This window comes from Colobus angolensis, unplaced genomic scaffold (genome assembly GCF_000951035.1).
Source record: "Colobus angolensis palliatus isolate OR3802 unplaced genomic scaffold, Cang.pa_1.0 Scaffold147, whole genome shotgun sequence".
In the NCBI taxonomy this organism is placed as follows: Eukaryota; Metazoa; Chordata; class Mammalia; order Primates; family Cercopithecidae; genus Colobus; species Colobus angolensis.
The window spans coordinates 6,191,801-6,209,348 of NW_012114566.1; the positions used below are offsets into that span (position 1 = coordinate 6,191,801).

The 17,548-nt window shown below is 36.8% G+C and overlaps 1 protein-coding gene across 1 annotated transcript in view; it reads left to right on the top strand.

Moving 5' to 3' along the window:
* Positions 1-17,548, top strand: part of ARHGAP15 (Rho GTPase activating protein 15) — a 630,040-nt gene that overhangs the window by 359,207 nt on the left and 253,285 nt on the right. Inside the window, exon 9 of the mRNA XM_011935698.1 lies at positions 2,830-2,952. Within this exon, the coding sequence (XP_011791088.1) occupies positions 2,830-2,952 (123 nt within the window). The remainder of the gene's footprint in view (positions 1-2,829; positions 2,953-17,548) is intronic.

The window sequence follows — 17,548 nt, forward strand, 5'->3', positions numbered from 1 at the left end:
TAAAATTAAAATAAGTAAAAAATAAATAATTACACAGGCCATATACATTTTATCCACAACAGTTAAACCCAGCACTGCCATGTAGACAGAAGTTGGTCAATTTGTGTTTATTTTTTATCTTCCAGCACTGTCCAATATGAAACGTGTGTAATGTAAAATCTTCTAGTAGCAACATTTTAAGAAGTAAAAAGAAACTATTTAAATAATAGCAAGATATTTTATTTAGCTGAAAACATGTAAAAATTATTTCAACCAACGGCTCAAGCTGCATGTCACGTGTTCAACAGCCCCAACTGACTAGTGGCTAATACTTTGGACAGCACAAATCTAAAGTAGTGCTTTTCAAACTATTGAGCTACACAGAGACAATCATACTTGTATAACACACCGGTGGAAACTGCTTATAGCCAAAGAATATACAGTACAACTGCCCCAAGGACTCGGGCTGTTTTGGTCCTCCCTAAATTACTCTGAGAGCTGAGGGCATCTGTTAACTCTCATGCCTATAGAACCCATTTTTTAAAATTAACTTTAATTTTTTTTAAAAAAATTTAAGTTCCAGTATACATGTGCAGAGTGTACAGGTTTGTTACATAGGTATACATGTGCCATGGTGGTTTGCTGCAACTATCAACCCGTCATGTAGGTTTTAAGTCCCATATGCATTAGGTAGTTGTCCTAATGCTCTCCCTCCCCTTACCCCCAACCCCAGAAAGGCCCTGGTGTGTGGTGTTCCTCCTCCTGTGTCCATTCTTAAGAGCCCAATAGCTGGGAAGCTGTCCACCTTTCTCACATGATAGTCGTTGTACTTTCATTACCAATTCATTTAAAAAATAGATAGCTCATGACAAATACATAGATGGTAGATATGTATGAGATTGTGTGTATATATATACACACACACACATGCTATAGATATATAGATTTTTTTTCAGAGTTCTTTTATATTTTCTCAATGTATGGATAGACCTTCCACCAATAAATGAGAACTTCAGACGACCCTATAAATTTTCCAATGAGTTTAAGGCAATGATCATCAACAGGAAGTAATTCTGTACCCCAACTTCCACCCTCATGGACCTATGGCAATGTCTGGAGACTTTTTTTTATTGTCATAATTAAGGAGGACGTGCTGCTGGCATATTGTGGGTAGACACCATGGATGCTGTTCCGTATCCTACACAAAGGACAGGCCTCTACAACAAAGAATTGTCTACCCTAATATGTCAATAGTACACAATTTGGGAAGCAATACTTTAAAGTAATATAAAGTATTACAGATTTTCAAGTGGCAAGAATTGTCTCAGTTTAGTAATTTACAGCACCTAGTCTCATGTGATGATCCAGACTTTGACTGAAAAATAAAATTCCACCCTTCTCCCAGCTAGGAGATGAACAGGATATTTTTCTTTTTCTGTCACTCTCAGTCTTGAACTTCACCTTAATTCCCCATTTTGCTAACTCAAGTTTGAGCCTGCTTTGTAGTCAAAGGCAGGGAAAGGAGGATGCAAAAATTGCCTTACTTTGCCAGTTATAGGGAGGTTTCTCTCTCCCTGGACCAGATAGATTTTCAAAAGCATGTCTATATTTATTAAAAAGAATACTTAATGAAGTATCCCAAACCCTCACATTATGTCAACAATTGAATGAAGGCAGTGTACCGTTCAGTTAAGATATGTATCTTATCTACAGGCACAACAAATTACTATCTGTAACTAATAATAAGACACCTTGGGCCAGGCGCAGTGGCTCACACCTGTAATCCTGGCATTTTGGGAGGCTGAAGTGAGCAGCTCACTTGAGCCCAGGAGTTTGAGACCAGCCTGAGCAACAAAGTGAAATCCCATTTCTACCAGGAAAAGAAACAAAAAACAAAAACAAAAAAATTAGTCAGGTGTAGCCAGTAGTCCCAGCTACTTGGGAGGCTGGGGTGGGAGGATCACATAAGCCTGAGAGGCTGAGGCTGCAGTGAGCTGTGATCACTCCACTACTCTTTAGCCTGGGTGACAGAGCAAGAATCTGTCTAAAAATAAGGAGAAAAGGAGGAAGAAGATATCTTTAATATATTTAGACTGTGCTTAATGAAAACCCAGACCTTATGTATGATATTCATCCCTGAATTCACAGCCTTTAGCATGGAGCCTGGTTAGTAGACATTCAGCAAATATTTGTTCAGGAATGGATTTTATACACCTGACTTTGAAGATAAATCTGAGAATAGGAAGCAGAGGAGAGGGGACTAATGAAGACATGGAAAAAGTTTGAGGCAAATTATGTTTCTGAATTTCACCTAGAACTGATAATAATTATACATCAATAAGGAGAGTAAGAAATATCTGCTTCAGAAAAGTAAATCACTTCAGGTTAATATAGAAAAGAAGATTGACAAAGTTATTCAAGCAAGCAGGACCTTCAGAAATGCCTGCATAAGCTAGGGATAGTATATAATCCTACTTAATTGGAATCGGCAATGCTCAAGAGTTGTCTCCTGTAGCTTAGATGAATTTTTCCCTTACTCTGACCATAATTTTGTGTATAAACACATGGAATTATCCATGTAAAGGTTATGTTAAATATAAGGAAATGAAAGTGAAAATAAATTGTGAATATATGGAACTAATCCCATTCTCATTGTACATTCATGCTGCAACAGGACTAATACTTTCATGTGGGCAAATTTTACTCACATGGCTTGTTCTAGACAGAAGAGCCCGAGTTATTAATTCAGGTAGTTGTTTCATAACTACTGTTTTCTATTCAGATTTGCATAAAGTAATAATCATAAAGGAGAAATTTACTGAAAGCCTCTGATTTTTTTTAAATCTTCAGTGTTCAGACTGCATCATAGTGCTTCCGATACAAGCGACAAAAATCGAGTTAAAAGCAGATTAAAGAAGTTTATTACCCGAAGACCTTCCCTGAAAACTCTGCAAGAAAAAGGACTTATTAAAGGTACAGGTCATTTTATACTTGTACTATAACTGTGATAAATGAATGTGCCTCTGTGTTCATAGCTAATCAGCTCTAAAGGAATATTAGAATATTTTATTCTTCTTAGGTTGCTTATTAAATTTTCTACTCTATAGCAAAGAAGAAAAATAATTGTCCAGAAAACATATCCTGAGAAAAATAAAGGAGGTATCATGGGGCCATTGAACAATATACCTGGTTTTGCCCTCAGAGGATCTATGTTCTGCGCTAGGAACAGAGAAAGGATATCCTAGTGGCCTGTTAGAATGATTCCATGTACTCCTGTTCCTGGGTGGTTCCAGTTCACATCTGGGACTTAGTAAGTATGAACCAGTACACTTACCAACCCAGCCCTTTTCACTATCAGAAATGTCCTGATTTGGTTAAAAGTTTATCCGATCACCCTAGTCATGGTCTGAAGTTAGTGCTAGGAAGAATGTCTAAGACAAACTAGTGTCATGAAGATGTATGGATATTGAGAGCTGGCAGTCCAAAAACTCAATCCAAACTGAAATAACTAGGTAGTTTTACAAATATATGTAAAGGGTAGAATAGATGATTGTGAGAATAGATGATTGCCACCAGAGTAGAAAATCATGGTCTCTGGCATTAAACTAATTGGATTGCCAGTCACTCATTTTGACATTGATCAAGTTATGATCTTCTCTGTGCCTCAGCTTTCTCATTTGTTAAATGGGGATATTTATATACATCATTGAGAGGAATAAATGACATAGCCTATGTAAAGCATTCAACAGAGTTTCTGAAACAAAAGTAAATATTTTATGAATGCCCTCTGCTTATTAATATGATTATTATTCATTATTGTTATCACTATTAGTGTGTCAGATGAAAGGATGGATGGATAGATAGAACCAGTGATTAGTATATTTCTATAACTGGAAATTAGCTTATAGAATATAAAGGCTAAATAGATTTTTTTAAAACAAGAAAACATACGCATGAAGTTCGTTATTCTCTGTGTTTTTCAAATTTTCTAGCTTATGTGTACTTTTTGAAAATGAAATATAAGAAAGAATTTGAAATTGGGTGAAAAGAAACTCCTAACGCTGAGAAGAAACCTGAAAGGCTGGCTAATCTTTATAGAAATCGAGAGGCGATTTAATAAGCAATCATTTCTCATGAAGAGGGCAAAGCAGATCCTAATTTTTTCAGCATTACTTCAAAAGATAAGCACTTAAATAATTTATAACTGTTCAATCTATCAGTTTCAGTCTGTTTTGAAACAGGGAACATATCTGAAAAATTAGCTGGCACTTTGAACCAATTGTAGAAGGTGAAATTTCATGAAGCAAAAGCATACACATTACTAATAGAATATGAAATTCTTAGGATTTAGGAGTAAAACTAGGACCATGGTTTAAATCAGACTTGCCTCAGACTTTTACTCTCTGATGTATAATACTTTTCTGAGTTGTAGACAGTAATTAACCCTCTACAGATTCAACTTCACTAAGTAGTATTACTAGTACCTTCAGTTCTGCCTTAGAATTTATCCTATAGAAGATCATTTTCTTAGAAAAGATTCAGTTGCAGGTTAACTGCCATCTTGAAAAATATAAAACCAGCTAAGCAGCCAATAATCCTAATTTTACATAATGTCTGAGTTTTTCATGACTGGGGCAAAATAAAAGGGGTTTTAATTCAGTGGCAGGATCTGGCTCCACACGAAATGCTGAAGAATTAGTTACTACAGTGCTCTAGAATTGGTCTCAGAAAGCGTTAGGGAAGCTGGATGCCTAATGTCGTTTTCATACTGAAGCAATGGAACCGCTAAACACACTCTGATTCATGCATTTCTTATCTTAGCGCTCCATTAAATTTTCACCATAACTGACCAATGAGTCAGTATTCTTTAGTAGGGCTATGGAAAATCTATGTAAAATTCTGATTTGATAAGCTTCCATTGTTGTCTTTAGTGGAATTTTTTTCCAAGTACAGATCAAGTTATGCAAATATAGTCACTTCTTGGGTTTGTTTCAGTTTTAGCTATGAACTTTTCTAAGGCTTTTACTAAGTTTTTTTTTTTTTTTCCCCCAACTCAGTAAAAGGCATTAAACCAATTTTTAAAAATATCTGGCTGGTCACACTTAGTACTTTAATCCATTTTTTTTTCTTACACTTCAGGCAAAGACTTAGAAAAACAATAAAATCAGTATTTTTAATCAGTTAAGAAAAATTACATAAAATTAATGATTAATGGTTAAATGGTTAGTTTTTCCAAGCAAAATGACTTAACTCTTTCAAAGGGAAGAATTATTTAGAAAGAGGAATAATGGCTTTAGAATTGCTCCGCAGTTCATTTGGCCACAGAATCTATATCATACTTATAAACTGTCTAATCTTCCAGATCTGCACAAAAGGCCTCCATTACTAAGGTTTAGGAAAGCTGTGCTTGGCAGTTTGGGGTTTACAATTGTGCCTCCTGAAATCTGGGAGGGATTCTGCAGGGCCATGGCAATTTTCGAAGTGTTAACTCTTTCATGTCATTCACCAGTAGGTTGAGGAGGCTGGGCTTTGTATTCAACCAGCCTTTATTGAGCACCACGATGGGGGCAGGAAGGGCTAATATTTTATTGACCCTATAACGCCCATCAGAATCACGTCCACAAACCACTTAATGTGAAAAGAGAATTACCCCAACATCATACAATCTAAATTCAATCACAAGCCCTTTCTTCAAAACTTGTTCTTTGGACTCACGGAGATGTGACCAATATGTGGTTTCATTAGATAGAACCTAGACTTGGAAGCAGTCACTTGATGGTGCTGTATTTTCTAATTTTTTATTATTATTATTATTTTTTGAGACAGAGTCTCGCTCTGTCCCCCAGGCTGGAGTGTAGTGGCATGAGCTTGGCTCACGGCAACCTCTACATCCCGGGTTCTAGTGATTCTTGTGCTTCAGCTTCTGAGTAGCTGGGATCGCAGGTGTGCACCACCATGCCCCACTATTTTTTATTTTTTATTTTTTTAATAGATATGGGGTTTTATCACGTTGGCCAGGCTGGTCTTGAACTCCAGACCTCAAATGATCTGCCTGCCTTGGCCTCCGAACGTGCTGGAATTATAGGCTTGAGCAACCACACCTGGCCCTGTATTTTCTAATTTCTTTAATATGACTAAAGAGAAGAACATATTATGATGTCAAAAAAAGTGGGCCAGAAAAAAATTCTGAGTGATTGCTCAATGAAAAGAAATCTTAATAGCTCAGGTGGGTTAGCAAACACTGTACCATTGCGTTGGTAGCTTTGGAAAACTTCTCCAAGGGCATTCAAGGTTGTCAACGAATGGTGAGCCCTTTTCAAATATATGAGTTTACTAACATTGAGCATGTAATTGGGAACAAAACTTGAATCCATTTAATACATAAATTATAGGCAAAAGGGTCCATTTTGAGGTGGTAGGTATGTTTGTAAATCTCCTTGGCCTGCTTTTGGAAGTGAAATAACAGTTCTTTAGTTTTAGCCCAACTGCCTTATGTAATCTTTCAAATAACAGTATTGACATCCAAGATTAGGTAATACAGTTTTTAGAGAAGATAACAATTGTTTGGCTTTTCAGGAACAATTAGTATGCCCTTATGTCAAAATAATAGCGTCAGAGAGAATTTATAAATGTTTAGTGTTTACAAAGTAGTTTCATTCATCCTAATAAGGACAAAACCATACTGGATGACATTAGTAGAAACTGAAATTAGTATCATACTACTTATTTTTGAATCAGTATATTATAAAATCTGCGTGAAGAATAAATAGCACACCTCAGGGATTTATGGTAAGGAGAAGTGCTTTCCAGCCTCATCTTAGTTTTGATCCCTAAGGGGTACCACTTTGAACAGTTTCTATTTATAGTTCTGGTGATTGGGTCCATACCTACACCCTTGTTATTTAGGGTGAAAGTTAGTTTGTTTTTTGTCAATGTCCTTCTTATCTTCAGTGTTGTAATATCTTACTTTATCAGTCTCAGATAGTACTTTAGGTTTCTGCTGCAATAGGCATGAATGTTACTCAGCTACACCAAGCCTCATCTTTTTTTTGTTTTTTGTTTTTGGAGATGGATTCTCACGCTGTCACCCAGGCTGGAGTGCCGTGGCGTGGTCTCAGCTCCCTGCAACCCCTGCCTCGCAGGTACAAGCAATTCTCCTGCCTCAGCTTCCTGAGTAGCTGGGACTACAGGTGCACACCGCCACACCCGGCTAACTTTTTGTATTTTAGTAGAGACCGGGTTTCACCATGTTGCCCAGCCTGGTCTTGAACTCCTAAGCTCAGGCAATCCACCCACTTTGGCCTCCCAAAGCGCTAGGATTATAGGCATGAGCCACCGCGCCCGACCCTACTTGGTTCTTCTCCTCGCCAGACACTTATGGTCAAATACAGCTCATCCTACAGTCTCCATTAGCTTTCTCCACAACTTGCAAGATGCCTACATCTCGACTTCCATTTCGTTAACCCTAGAAAATTGAACGCTAAACCTCCATTGGTAAGATGAAGAATTTAGAACCAATTTCTCCTCTCATGTCCTCTGCCTCTTCTCTTCTACTTCTAAGTCATACAAACTTGTTTTATTTTACTTGGTTTTACAAGTATGGCTTATTTATAGTGAAATTTTAAAAGCTAAAAATAAAAAAATAAAATGGCCGAGCATGGATGGCTCATGCCTGTAGTCCAAACATTTTAAGAGGCCAAAAGAGGACTGCCTGAGGTCAGGGTTCGAGATGAGCCTGGGCAAGATAACGAGACCCTGTCTCTTTACAAAAGGAAAAAAGTTAGCCAGGCGTGGTGATGTATGTCTACAGTCCCAGCTGCACAGGAGACTGAGGAGGAAGGATTGCTTGAGCCCAAGAGGTCAGGGCTACAGTAAGCTATGATCACGTCACTGCACTCCAGCCTGGGTGACAGAGTGAGGCTTCCTTTCTTAAAAATCAATCGTTCGGGCGCGATGACTCATGCCTGTAATCCCAGCACTTGGGGAGGCAGAGACAGGCAGATCACGAGGTCAGGAGATCAAGACCATCCTGGATAACACGGTGAAACCCCGTCTCTACTAAAAATACAAAAAATTAGCTGGGCGTGGTGGCCGGCGCCTGTAGTCTCAACTGCTCGGGAGGCTGAGGCAGGAGAATGGTGTGAACCCGGGAGGCAGAGCTTGCAGTGACCCCAGATTGCGCCACTGCACTCCAGCCTGGGTGACACAGCGAGACTCCATCTCAAGAAAAAAAAAAAAAAAAAAATCAATCAATTAATCAACATTCATACTATTATGCTTACATAAGGTTGTTTACTGCAGCACCACATAGACTTCCTTTCCTGTACTCATAATATCATGACTCCTGTGACCCTCAAAGGGTAAGGCCCCTGATTATTGTGATAAAAACTCTCCTATCTTTTACATTTGAGGGATATAGTAACAGTTTTATGCTGTTTCACATTACCTCCATGTTTTTTTCATATTTTGAACTAAATGGTGAAAATAAAACAATAATCAGGTTTATTTTAGTCATGTAAGTACTATCAAATCTTTGGCCAAGTTATATGCCAGATTGGATGAACATATCCATGGGTTGCATGCTGTGAATTATGGGCCACTCCAGTTATACTGTTCTTGCTTTCAAACCTTATGCTCTAATTTGCTTATAATCATGCTTTTAGTTTGATTCATTTTTCCACTTTGAATTTCCTGCACAGATTTCTTCCCCTACCCAGAGTTTCATTTTTTTTTTTTTTTTTTTTTTTTTTGCTTTCTGGGCCTTTATGCCATTATGTGCTTTTATTCTCTCAAACTGTCTGTGTATTCTAGTCTGCCACTGCTTGCTTTTTTCCCTGAATATCTTCTTCTAAAGTCCTTTCAGCTTCTTTCTCTAATTTGTACTGGTTGCTCTCCAGCTGATTGCCCTGTGATTTCCTTCCATTGCTCCTCTGTGTTAGATCCACTGTCTTCTGGATCCCATGCCTTCCCTTCTATTACTCTGTAACAGTTTCTGTGAATCCATTTGGATGTTGGAGTCCTCAACCCATTTGGAGTCCTCAACTGTCTAAAAACTACCTTCAGTATGCCCACACACTCGATCAGTAGCTTAGTTGGGTATAAAATTCCATTGTCTGTTCAACACTGAGTTGCAGATTCCCCTCTTAAAATTGTTTCACTTGTATCATTGTTACTTCAAATTTCTCTCTCAAAATCTTTGGGGGGTTTTGGTCTTTATTTTGAGATTCTGGAATCTGTATAATGTATATAGTGGACAGCATTTTTAAATTTTACTGTGCTTGGCCCTTAATTTTAAGAATTATGATTCTTTTTTCAGTGCTGGATTTTTTTTTTAAATTTTTGTTATTACATTGATACATTCCTCCCACCTGTTTTCTCTGTTTCCTATTCTGAGATATTTTTTATGTGATCATTAGATCATCTGAATTGATGGTTTCATTCAGTGTTACCTTTTCTCAAATTTTGGAAGAATTCTTAGTTTTGTTCCCCAATATTTACGTTATTTTAATTTACATTATTTACATAATTATATAATTTCATAAAATAATTACATTATTTTAATGTTTTCAATGTTCTAGATTTGTTTCCCATTCTTCTTTTTTTGCACATCTCATTTCTCACATACCATGAAAACAAAAACTGTGTTGACCATTTTACTCCTATACAAGAGTGAGGATGGCACATATAACTCAATAAATATTTGATAATTAAATAAGTAGGAAAAGTAGATATTTTTTTAAAAGCTCTCTGAGGACATAGATTAGAATTTGCTTTTGTTTTGGAGTTTTGTTTTTATTTTTTATTTTAAATTGTTCCCTTCTGGTCTTTAAATGATTGATTTCATCCATGGTCCTTTTCTTTCCTTTATTTGATTCATTCTATTTATATCAAATTAGTGGCTTTGCCCAAATATCTGATGGGCAATGTTGTCCACTCTTATTAAAGAATGAGTCTCTATAGAGACTGGCTAGAGTTCTGAATTCATGGGTAGACCTGGACAATGACATGGTTTTGCCTTAGGGTGGTCTGCCAGCGCATCCCACCCGTATCCCATACCTCAAATATCACATATTTTCAAAGGATACAGAATGCTTCATATTCTCTTGGTAAACGGAATCAATCTTATTGCTGATAGTCAATTTTTCAACTACATTTTACAATTAAGAAAAATGAGGAGAAAATATCTCAGATTATTTGAAAGTATAGGAGCTTTGGAATTTGACCAAGCCAGGCTTGAAGCTGGATTCTGTGATTTACCAGCTATTAACTTAATATCTGGTTATTGGCTTTCTTCTTTACAAAATTTACATTGAAAGTTTAAATGAAATGATAAATGGAAAAATAGTGCTCAGCTTTTCTTAGCCATCCCACAACTGTTTTCTCTCTTTCTTTTTTGTTTCTTCCTTTCTTCTTTCCTTAATTTCATCTTGCCTTTCTTATTTTTAGCTTTCTTTCCTTTCTCCCTTTTCCTCATCCTTATTAAGGTGCACAGAGTAAATTATGACCAAGATGGCCCTAGGAAACCATTCTGTTAAGTATTTGTTTAAAGCTTGATAAATCATTCGAGGCAAGCATCTAGGAAAGGCAGCAGTAATTCACTTACTTCAAGAAACGTACACTGATAACTTGGGCTTGGCTTATATTTCTCTTTTTGGTAATTTTAATCATGATGCTCTTTAGACATAAATGGGCGTGAGTTCATTTTTCTTTGCTAACTACACTCATTTATATAGTGCCATGCAACTGCTGGGACATTTAAGTAATTACCCACACAGACATAACTGATTGTTTAAGGTGTCTGCCATAAAAGAAAATAATGTCTTTGAAAAATTATAGTTCTTTTAAAAATATGTCAATTATGTTGAGAAAAAAAGATTTGCCATTCAAACTGCAAATACAAACTATCAGCCCTGGACTTAGCAGTCATGTTTATGAATAGAAAAATCATTGAGTTAAGAGAAAAGTGTTTTTTAAATAATTTGTTAGAACAGATATATGACAGAGTAACATAATTGTCACACTGTTAATTTAAGCAAAATGTATATGAGCAACACTGTAATATAGCTTTGGGTAAAGACATGCTCCAACTTTGCCACTTTATCAGTATTAGTCTGAGAATAATTATACTTGAATTTATATACTAGGGCATGGGTCTATCATTGCTTGGGCCTGAAATACTCTCACAACTTCCACAATATGCACTAATGTGCTTAAAAATATCTTGTAAATCTTCTTTTTTAAAAAACTTCTTTATGGCTCAAAATTGAACTGTGATCTTTACATGTGAGCTGTGTCATGATTTAATATTAGCCAAAATTAATAGCCAACCTTAATCTTCTTTATCTTGGCCTACAAGCTTCCTGGTTCCTTTGCATTTATAGTTCCCAGGCAGTTTCTGTTATTTAAAGGCTCTTGGGAGCAAATGTGTTGGTAATACAGTACGACATAGTTAGCTTTTGTTCAATAATAAGATGCAGGTCACCATGAGAGATGGAGAAATGTTGAGAAAAGGGTGCACCTGGGTAGCAGGTTAAACCCATGTATTTTAAAAGCCTGTTATGCACGTAGGAAACAATCCAGGTCTTGTGAGATATTAAAAGCAGAATAGCTTTGGAGCAAACTAGAGAAAATGAGGTCCAGAAATGGGAGCAAATTAGGTAAGGGGAAAAAGAATGAGCCAGAATGATAAATTGGTTTCCCTATGATTGAAGAATTTATTTTCTTATGGGGACAGATCTTTTTATACAGATGTTAGTGAGAATGTAATATTTGAGATGGTGACTTACATACACTTGACTTTTTTAATCTACAATATGGTTTTACCAGTAAATTTCTGGTATGTAACTCACTATACTTTATGTGTTAGCAAACAACAATGATAATAATTCTCCTTTTTCTTCCTTTAAATTACATTTCTTTCACATTAAGTCAAGTCCTCGAGATGTTTCCCTTTTATCAAGTAAAGGAAAATGCCAGATAATACGAGGCTTTAGCCATGAAACTGACCCAATGCCTAGTAATATTTATGCATAATGCTGGGAGTATAAAATGAATAAAACCCAATTGACTCAAAGCCAACGTAATGGCATTTTGTTTTTAGCCAATGACCCCTAAAAGCCATACTAAATTTTGCCCTGGCAGCAGATGCTGGTTTTATTCATTCTGTGGACTATGCATCCTTAAAAGATTGCCCAGAATTCTGGCATGCCCTATAGGGTTACATGAATCTGGTGCCGGTTTGAAATATAGTATTTGAACCTTCCAGTTTGAGGACTGACAAGTTTCCATAAAACAGGAAGAAATAGATCATACACATCAAAAAGGAAGCAGTAACAAGTGGAGGCAGGCTTTGTTTCATCTTATGACTCTAGGCCATGTTTTAAGCATACTCCATGCTCTAACTCAAATCTTATGTGTGTGTCTAAATTGTAAAACAGATACAAAACCTCCCTTTCCACCCCCAACATTGCACCAAAGTTGATGTGCTCTCGAAAGCATATCCTCAACTAGTTGGAGACGACCAAAAGTCAGGCTAAGGTAGTATTTCCTCCTTGTGTCAGAAGTCTGCTCCCCTCTGGAGAGATGGCCCATGACTGTTTCAATCCTCTAATCACATCCTAAATCTTTCCTCTGTGAAACCACCTGATGAGAAGAAAAAGATGCAGGGCCCTTGTCAGTGTTCAAAAGAATCCCCTTTTTAAAGGTTAACATTTATTATTGATACCCTGCTGTTCTCCAGCAGGTGTTCTCGTATGGCATAGTTCCCTCCTGACTCCTAAAGCCAGCTTCACAAGCAGTGGAAGACGCTTCAGCTTGCTTCTTGTTAGCTTTTCAGGGCCTCCATAGACCTACAAGCAGTATCCAAAGTCAGTGCCTGAAGCTGCGGTCGCCTCTGTCATTTGTATAATTCTACTGCTCACACTAAGTACTACATGGTGATTTCATTGTGTGGCGAGGTGGATAATTGAGGGGGAAGAAAGCAGAGTTTCATCCTGACCTAGAGACTGATTATTTGAGCAAATGCATGAATGCATGCTTCTGATATAGTGAGACAAGTTGAACTTTCCATGGTATTCAAGAAAAGAGGTCTCACTTCTTCCTCACTTAAGATATGAATGGGATTTAAGAGTTCACATGGTGTGTACGTTGAAGGTGTCTCTAAAGATAGTACATGTCAGAGCTCTCACAACTCGAATACCCTCATTAGGGACTCCATTCAGCAGATGTGTTAGACTGCTACAAGCAAAGAAAATATTAATATCCACAATTCATTTTGACATATCCTAAGATTAAGAGAGTGCTCTTTTATTTCCTTTAGCATCACTGACAGTTTGGCCTACGAATCTTTTTTCTCCAAATTCATGTCTATTATAAATCAACATTTCATAAATTTCCAAGATTCAAAAAAAAACCTACATTATTTTATTTCAGGGGCCCAAATTTCGTCCAATATTAAAAGCATCTCCCTTTGGACTTGTTATGCCACCTGATTAGTGATAACAAAAATTAACTTGGCCTCTGTAAAACTGTGAGTCATCAGGAAAAATAACTCCATGTTGTAAAAGTGCTATTCCTGCATTTTCTATTCTTCTCTGTGGGAGGGAGACAAGAGGCCATATCAGAATTTGGATAGTCATAATTGGTGGTCTGTCAGTATTAGTGAAATTGCAACAGGGAGAGGTATATCTCCCAGTTTTTCTTTGAAATTGACTATATTGCTGTAAGTGTGTTTCATCAAAGCATTTTCTGGGGCAACAGATCTGAAAACATAAACTTTATGTAGCATTGCTCCTCCTTAGATATTTCCCTTTAATATGTCTTTTCTTTTTGAAGATAAAATAAAAGTCCATAAAAGAGTTCTGGGAATAGGCAGCTATATGTCATAAACACCCTTCATTCCCCTTCACCCAGAGCTCCCACCCCCCAAAATTTGGAAACAATTCGATTGAAGTGATGACTGCCTTGATCTTGTTTGAATACTCCTTCTTCATTGTCTTCTTCTCTCAATGGGAGGCAACAACCCTGTCACAGAGTCATTTCTGGGAGGGAAAGAGGTATTTCTAGCAACCAGATTTTTCAAACGCAAAATTGAGACACATGGCCTGACAATGCCATAATATTTGAAGTAGGCACTGTGCTCAAAGATCCAGAACATATGGTGGAAAGAGTTTTCTTATAAAACGCAGCCATTTAAGACACTTTCTAGATTCTTATTCACAAAAGGCTCATTCCCCCATCCCTTTTATTCTCATTAAAAAATATTACCCACAGATCGGAAGACTGATCAGTTTTCCCTCAAATTTGCTTTTTTGCCAGCTTGAGAACCACCCTGTTGACTAAAAAGTTAAATGCACAGCCATCATGGAAGAAATGCAAACCAGACTGCCAAACATATTATGAATATATTGCTCTTCTTAAAAATGCTAGTTGGTTTTTCATACTGGAGTATTGACTAACTGTCTGTGTTTGATGTATGGTTTACCAGCCTGATGTCGACTTATGGTTAGAGCTTAACTTGTTAGTTCTGCTTTTGCAGCCAATTCAGAATAACTACAGATGCCTCGAGATATTAAAATTGACTGCTCAAATGGACTCAGTGTGGGAGTTTCATTGGTTTTAAATTGATAACAGCTGAAAGAGTGAATGATTAAAGAGTACATGGGCATAGGACACAGCTCTTTCATAGAAACACTTGTGAACAGCCTTCAGTAGTGTGGGAATTTTTTCTTTCCTTTTGTATTGTAGTTACTTCTAAGCAACCTTGAGTTAAATTTTAAAAGTGCTCAGGAATATTCAGGAGCCTAGAGGAGAAATAATTCCTGAGAAACTGAGATAAATTTTGATGAAGTGGGTTTCTATTCTACAGGGAACATTTAAAGTTAAGCAGCATTCCATAAGGTGATAATTGTGTCTATTTCCTAGGCATTTAAGTTAAGTAAGCTATGTAGGAAGTATAAACTGTCATAATAGAAGGGCTAGAGTGTTGTGTACATCTCTTTCTTCAACTCATAAAAACCAAAGCTCCAAAGTGCCTTATCACAGATAAGTCAAACAAAGCCTCCCCTTTGCTTTCTTATTCTCCTAGGAACAGTTATTATTATTTTCATTATTTAAAAAGATGTTCTGAATACTTTCTTGTCACATGGAGAAAAAGAATACAAAGGAAACAAAACAACTTTTCTCCCCCTCCTTAAATCAGCGATACTTATATGAAGCAGGCTTTATGAAAACTTACTTTCACCATTTAATAGTAGCTTAAGGAAAAAAGCACAGTAAAGAAAAGAATTAAGGGAAATGTAAAGAAGTTTATAAAAAAGAAATATCTGTTTATAATACAGCTCTTCTTCAACTTAGTATCTTTCTAAGAGTTAGGTGTCCTCACTATGCAGTATTGTGACCTAGCTCCTTTCTGTTTTCAAACGTCTCTTAGTATATTTTACCTTTGATATTCCATCAGGAAATATTAGAAGAACTTTATATAGCTAACTGATTAAAAGCTATATAAAGTTTGATAAAGATCAATCTACAGTAAGGCATTAAGGTGGGATTTTTGACAAAATATAAGGCCACATAGTATGTACTCATTTCATATATTCATTAAAAAAAAAACTGAATCATCATGCCTAGCTAGTATGTCCCCATATATGTAGCAAATATTTACCTTATGTTAATTATAATTTGTGGAATAAAAGATTCAGGTACATTTGACAGTAACATTAGTGAATAGTGATATGTATGTTCAGATGTAAGAAAATCAAATTATGCGGGATGTTCTGACTTTAAAACAAAATAAGCCACAAATATCCTGGTCAATGTTTATAAGAAAATGTGTTATATATTTACTGCTCAAATTTTGCCCAAAATTATAATGTGTATACCTGGACCACATCTTAAAATTGCCGAACTCAAGTTGCCTTCATGAAGCATACAGCCATTGAATCATGCTTTTGTTGTGATAGACAGCTTATGCAGATAGCCATCTAAGAAACTGCTACAAAGACTGACATTTTCACAAGATATAATTCCTTTAGATATGTAGAGCAAAAGAGAGAAATTTCATTCTCTTTCAACAATTGTTCAGCTCCAATTTTGTAATGACTTTTAAAAATCTATCCATATGAGACAGAAGAGAGATTTTAGAAGAGATGTCATCCAAGTTAAACGTATGCAAGGGTCATTAACTTGAATATAACACTCCTAACATGTCCCTTTGAACTTGGAACCCAGATTCATAGGAGGAAAGAAAAGATGGAGCTGGAAGAGGCCTGGCCTCGGTTAACCTCACAGTGAAGGAATCTTTCACATAACAAGAGGCTGAGAAATAAGCTGATGGTATAAAAATGATATCTTGAGGATATCTTAACATGGTGACATTCCAAATACTCTAAATTTCAGAAAAGCCATTGCTTTCTTGGACTCCCTCATGATTTGTACCGCCTCATACATTCATTCATTTCCTGAACAGTGAAATACGATGTTTACATCTTTTGTGACTTCACATTTTAAATGCATTGAGGTCTTTACAATGTTACAATGAGCATGTTACAATGTTTGCATCTTAAAAAAGTAATTAGCATAGGAGACCATTTGATATTATATAAAGAATTTGACTGGACCTCATTCAATGCCTTTTAAGAAATAATATCAAAAGAGGAAGTGAGAACCTGTTTTAGTTATAAATCTGTTCACATAATTACCAGTTGAAGAAGATATCATAAACATTTTAGAAAGAAAAGCGAGGTTAGATCCTCATGTCATTAAAAACAGAATTCCAAATGATGTCAGATACCTCCAATTCTCTAGCATCATTTTCCTATATTCATGTACACACTTGCATGCATATCTCTTTAGTCAGAAAGATCATATATTTGTAGTATGAGTGAATAATCTTGAAGAAAAATAGCATTGGTTAGAAATATACTACTAAACACATGAAGAGAGACAACCAGATCTACATGTGAGGTTAAGTTCAACTTGAGATGCCACAGTGATATGGAGAAATGATTCCAAAGGTGGCTATGCAGTATAGGAATATAAATATTCCAAATGTGGCTACACAGTGTAGCAGCTGACTGGAGTTTTCCACAGGTGAGGCCTCTGCCTAAGTGTCTCTACTACAGCATGAAGGACAGGATGGGAAGCAGAAGCTTTTGCCAGGGAGCTGTGGCCTCAAAGGTATTGACTGGGCAGGAGGTGAATAGTGGGTAAAGTTGGCACCACAGCCTTACTTCATCCAGGACAGAAGGTAGAGAGTAAATAGTCAATTGGAGAATGTTTGGGGACACAAGACATGAGATTTGAGGAATTCTAGGAATGGTAGTAAAAGCCTTTGGGTTCAGCCGGGTGCGGTGGCTCACACCAGTAATCTCAGCACTTTGGGAGGCTGAGACGAGTGGATCACCTGAGGTCAGGAGTTCGAGACCAGCCTAGCCAACACGGTGAAACCCCATCTCCACTAAAAATACAAAAATTAGCTGAGTGTGGTGGCAGGTGGCTATAATCCCAGCTACTCAGGAGGCTGAGGCAGGAGAATCACTTGAACCTGGGAGGCAGAGGTTGCAGTGAGCCA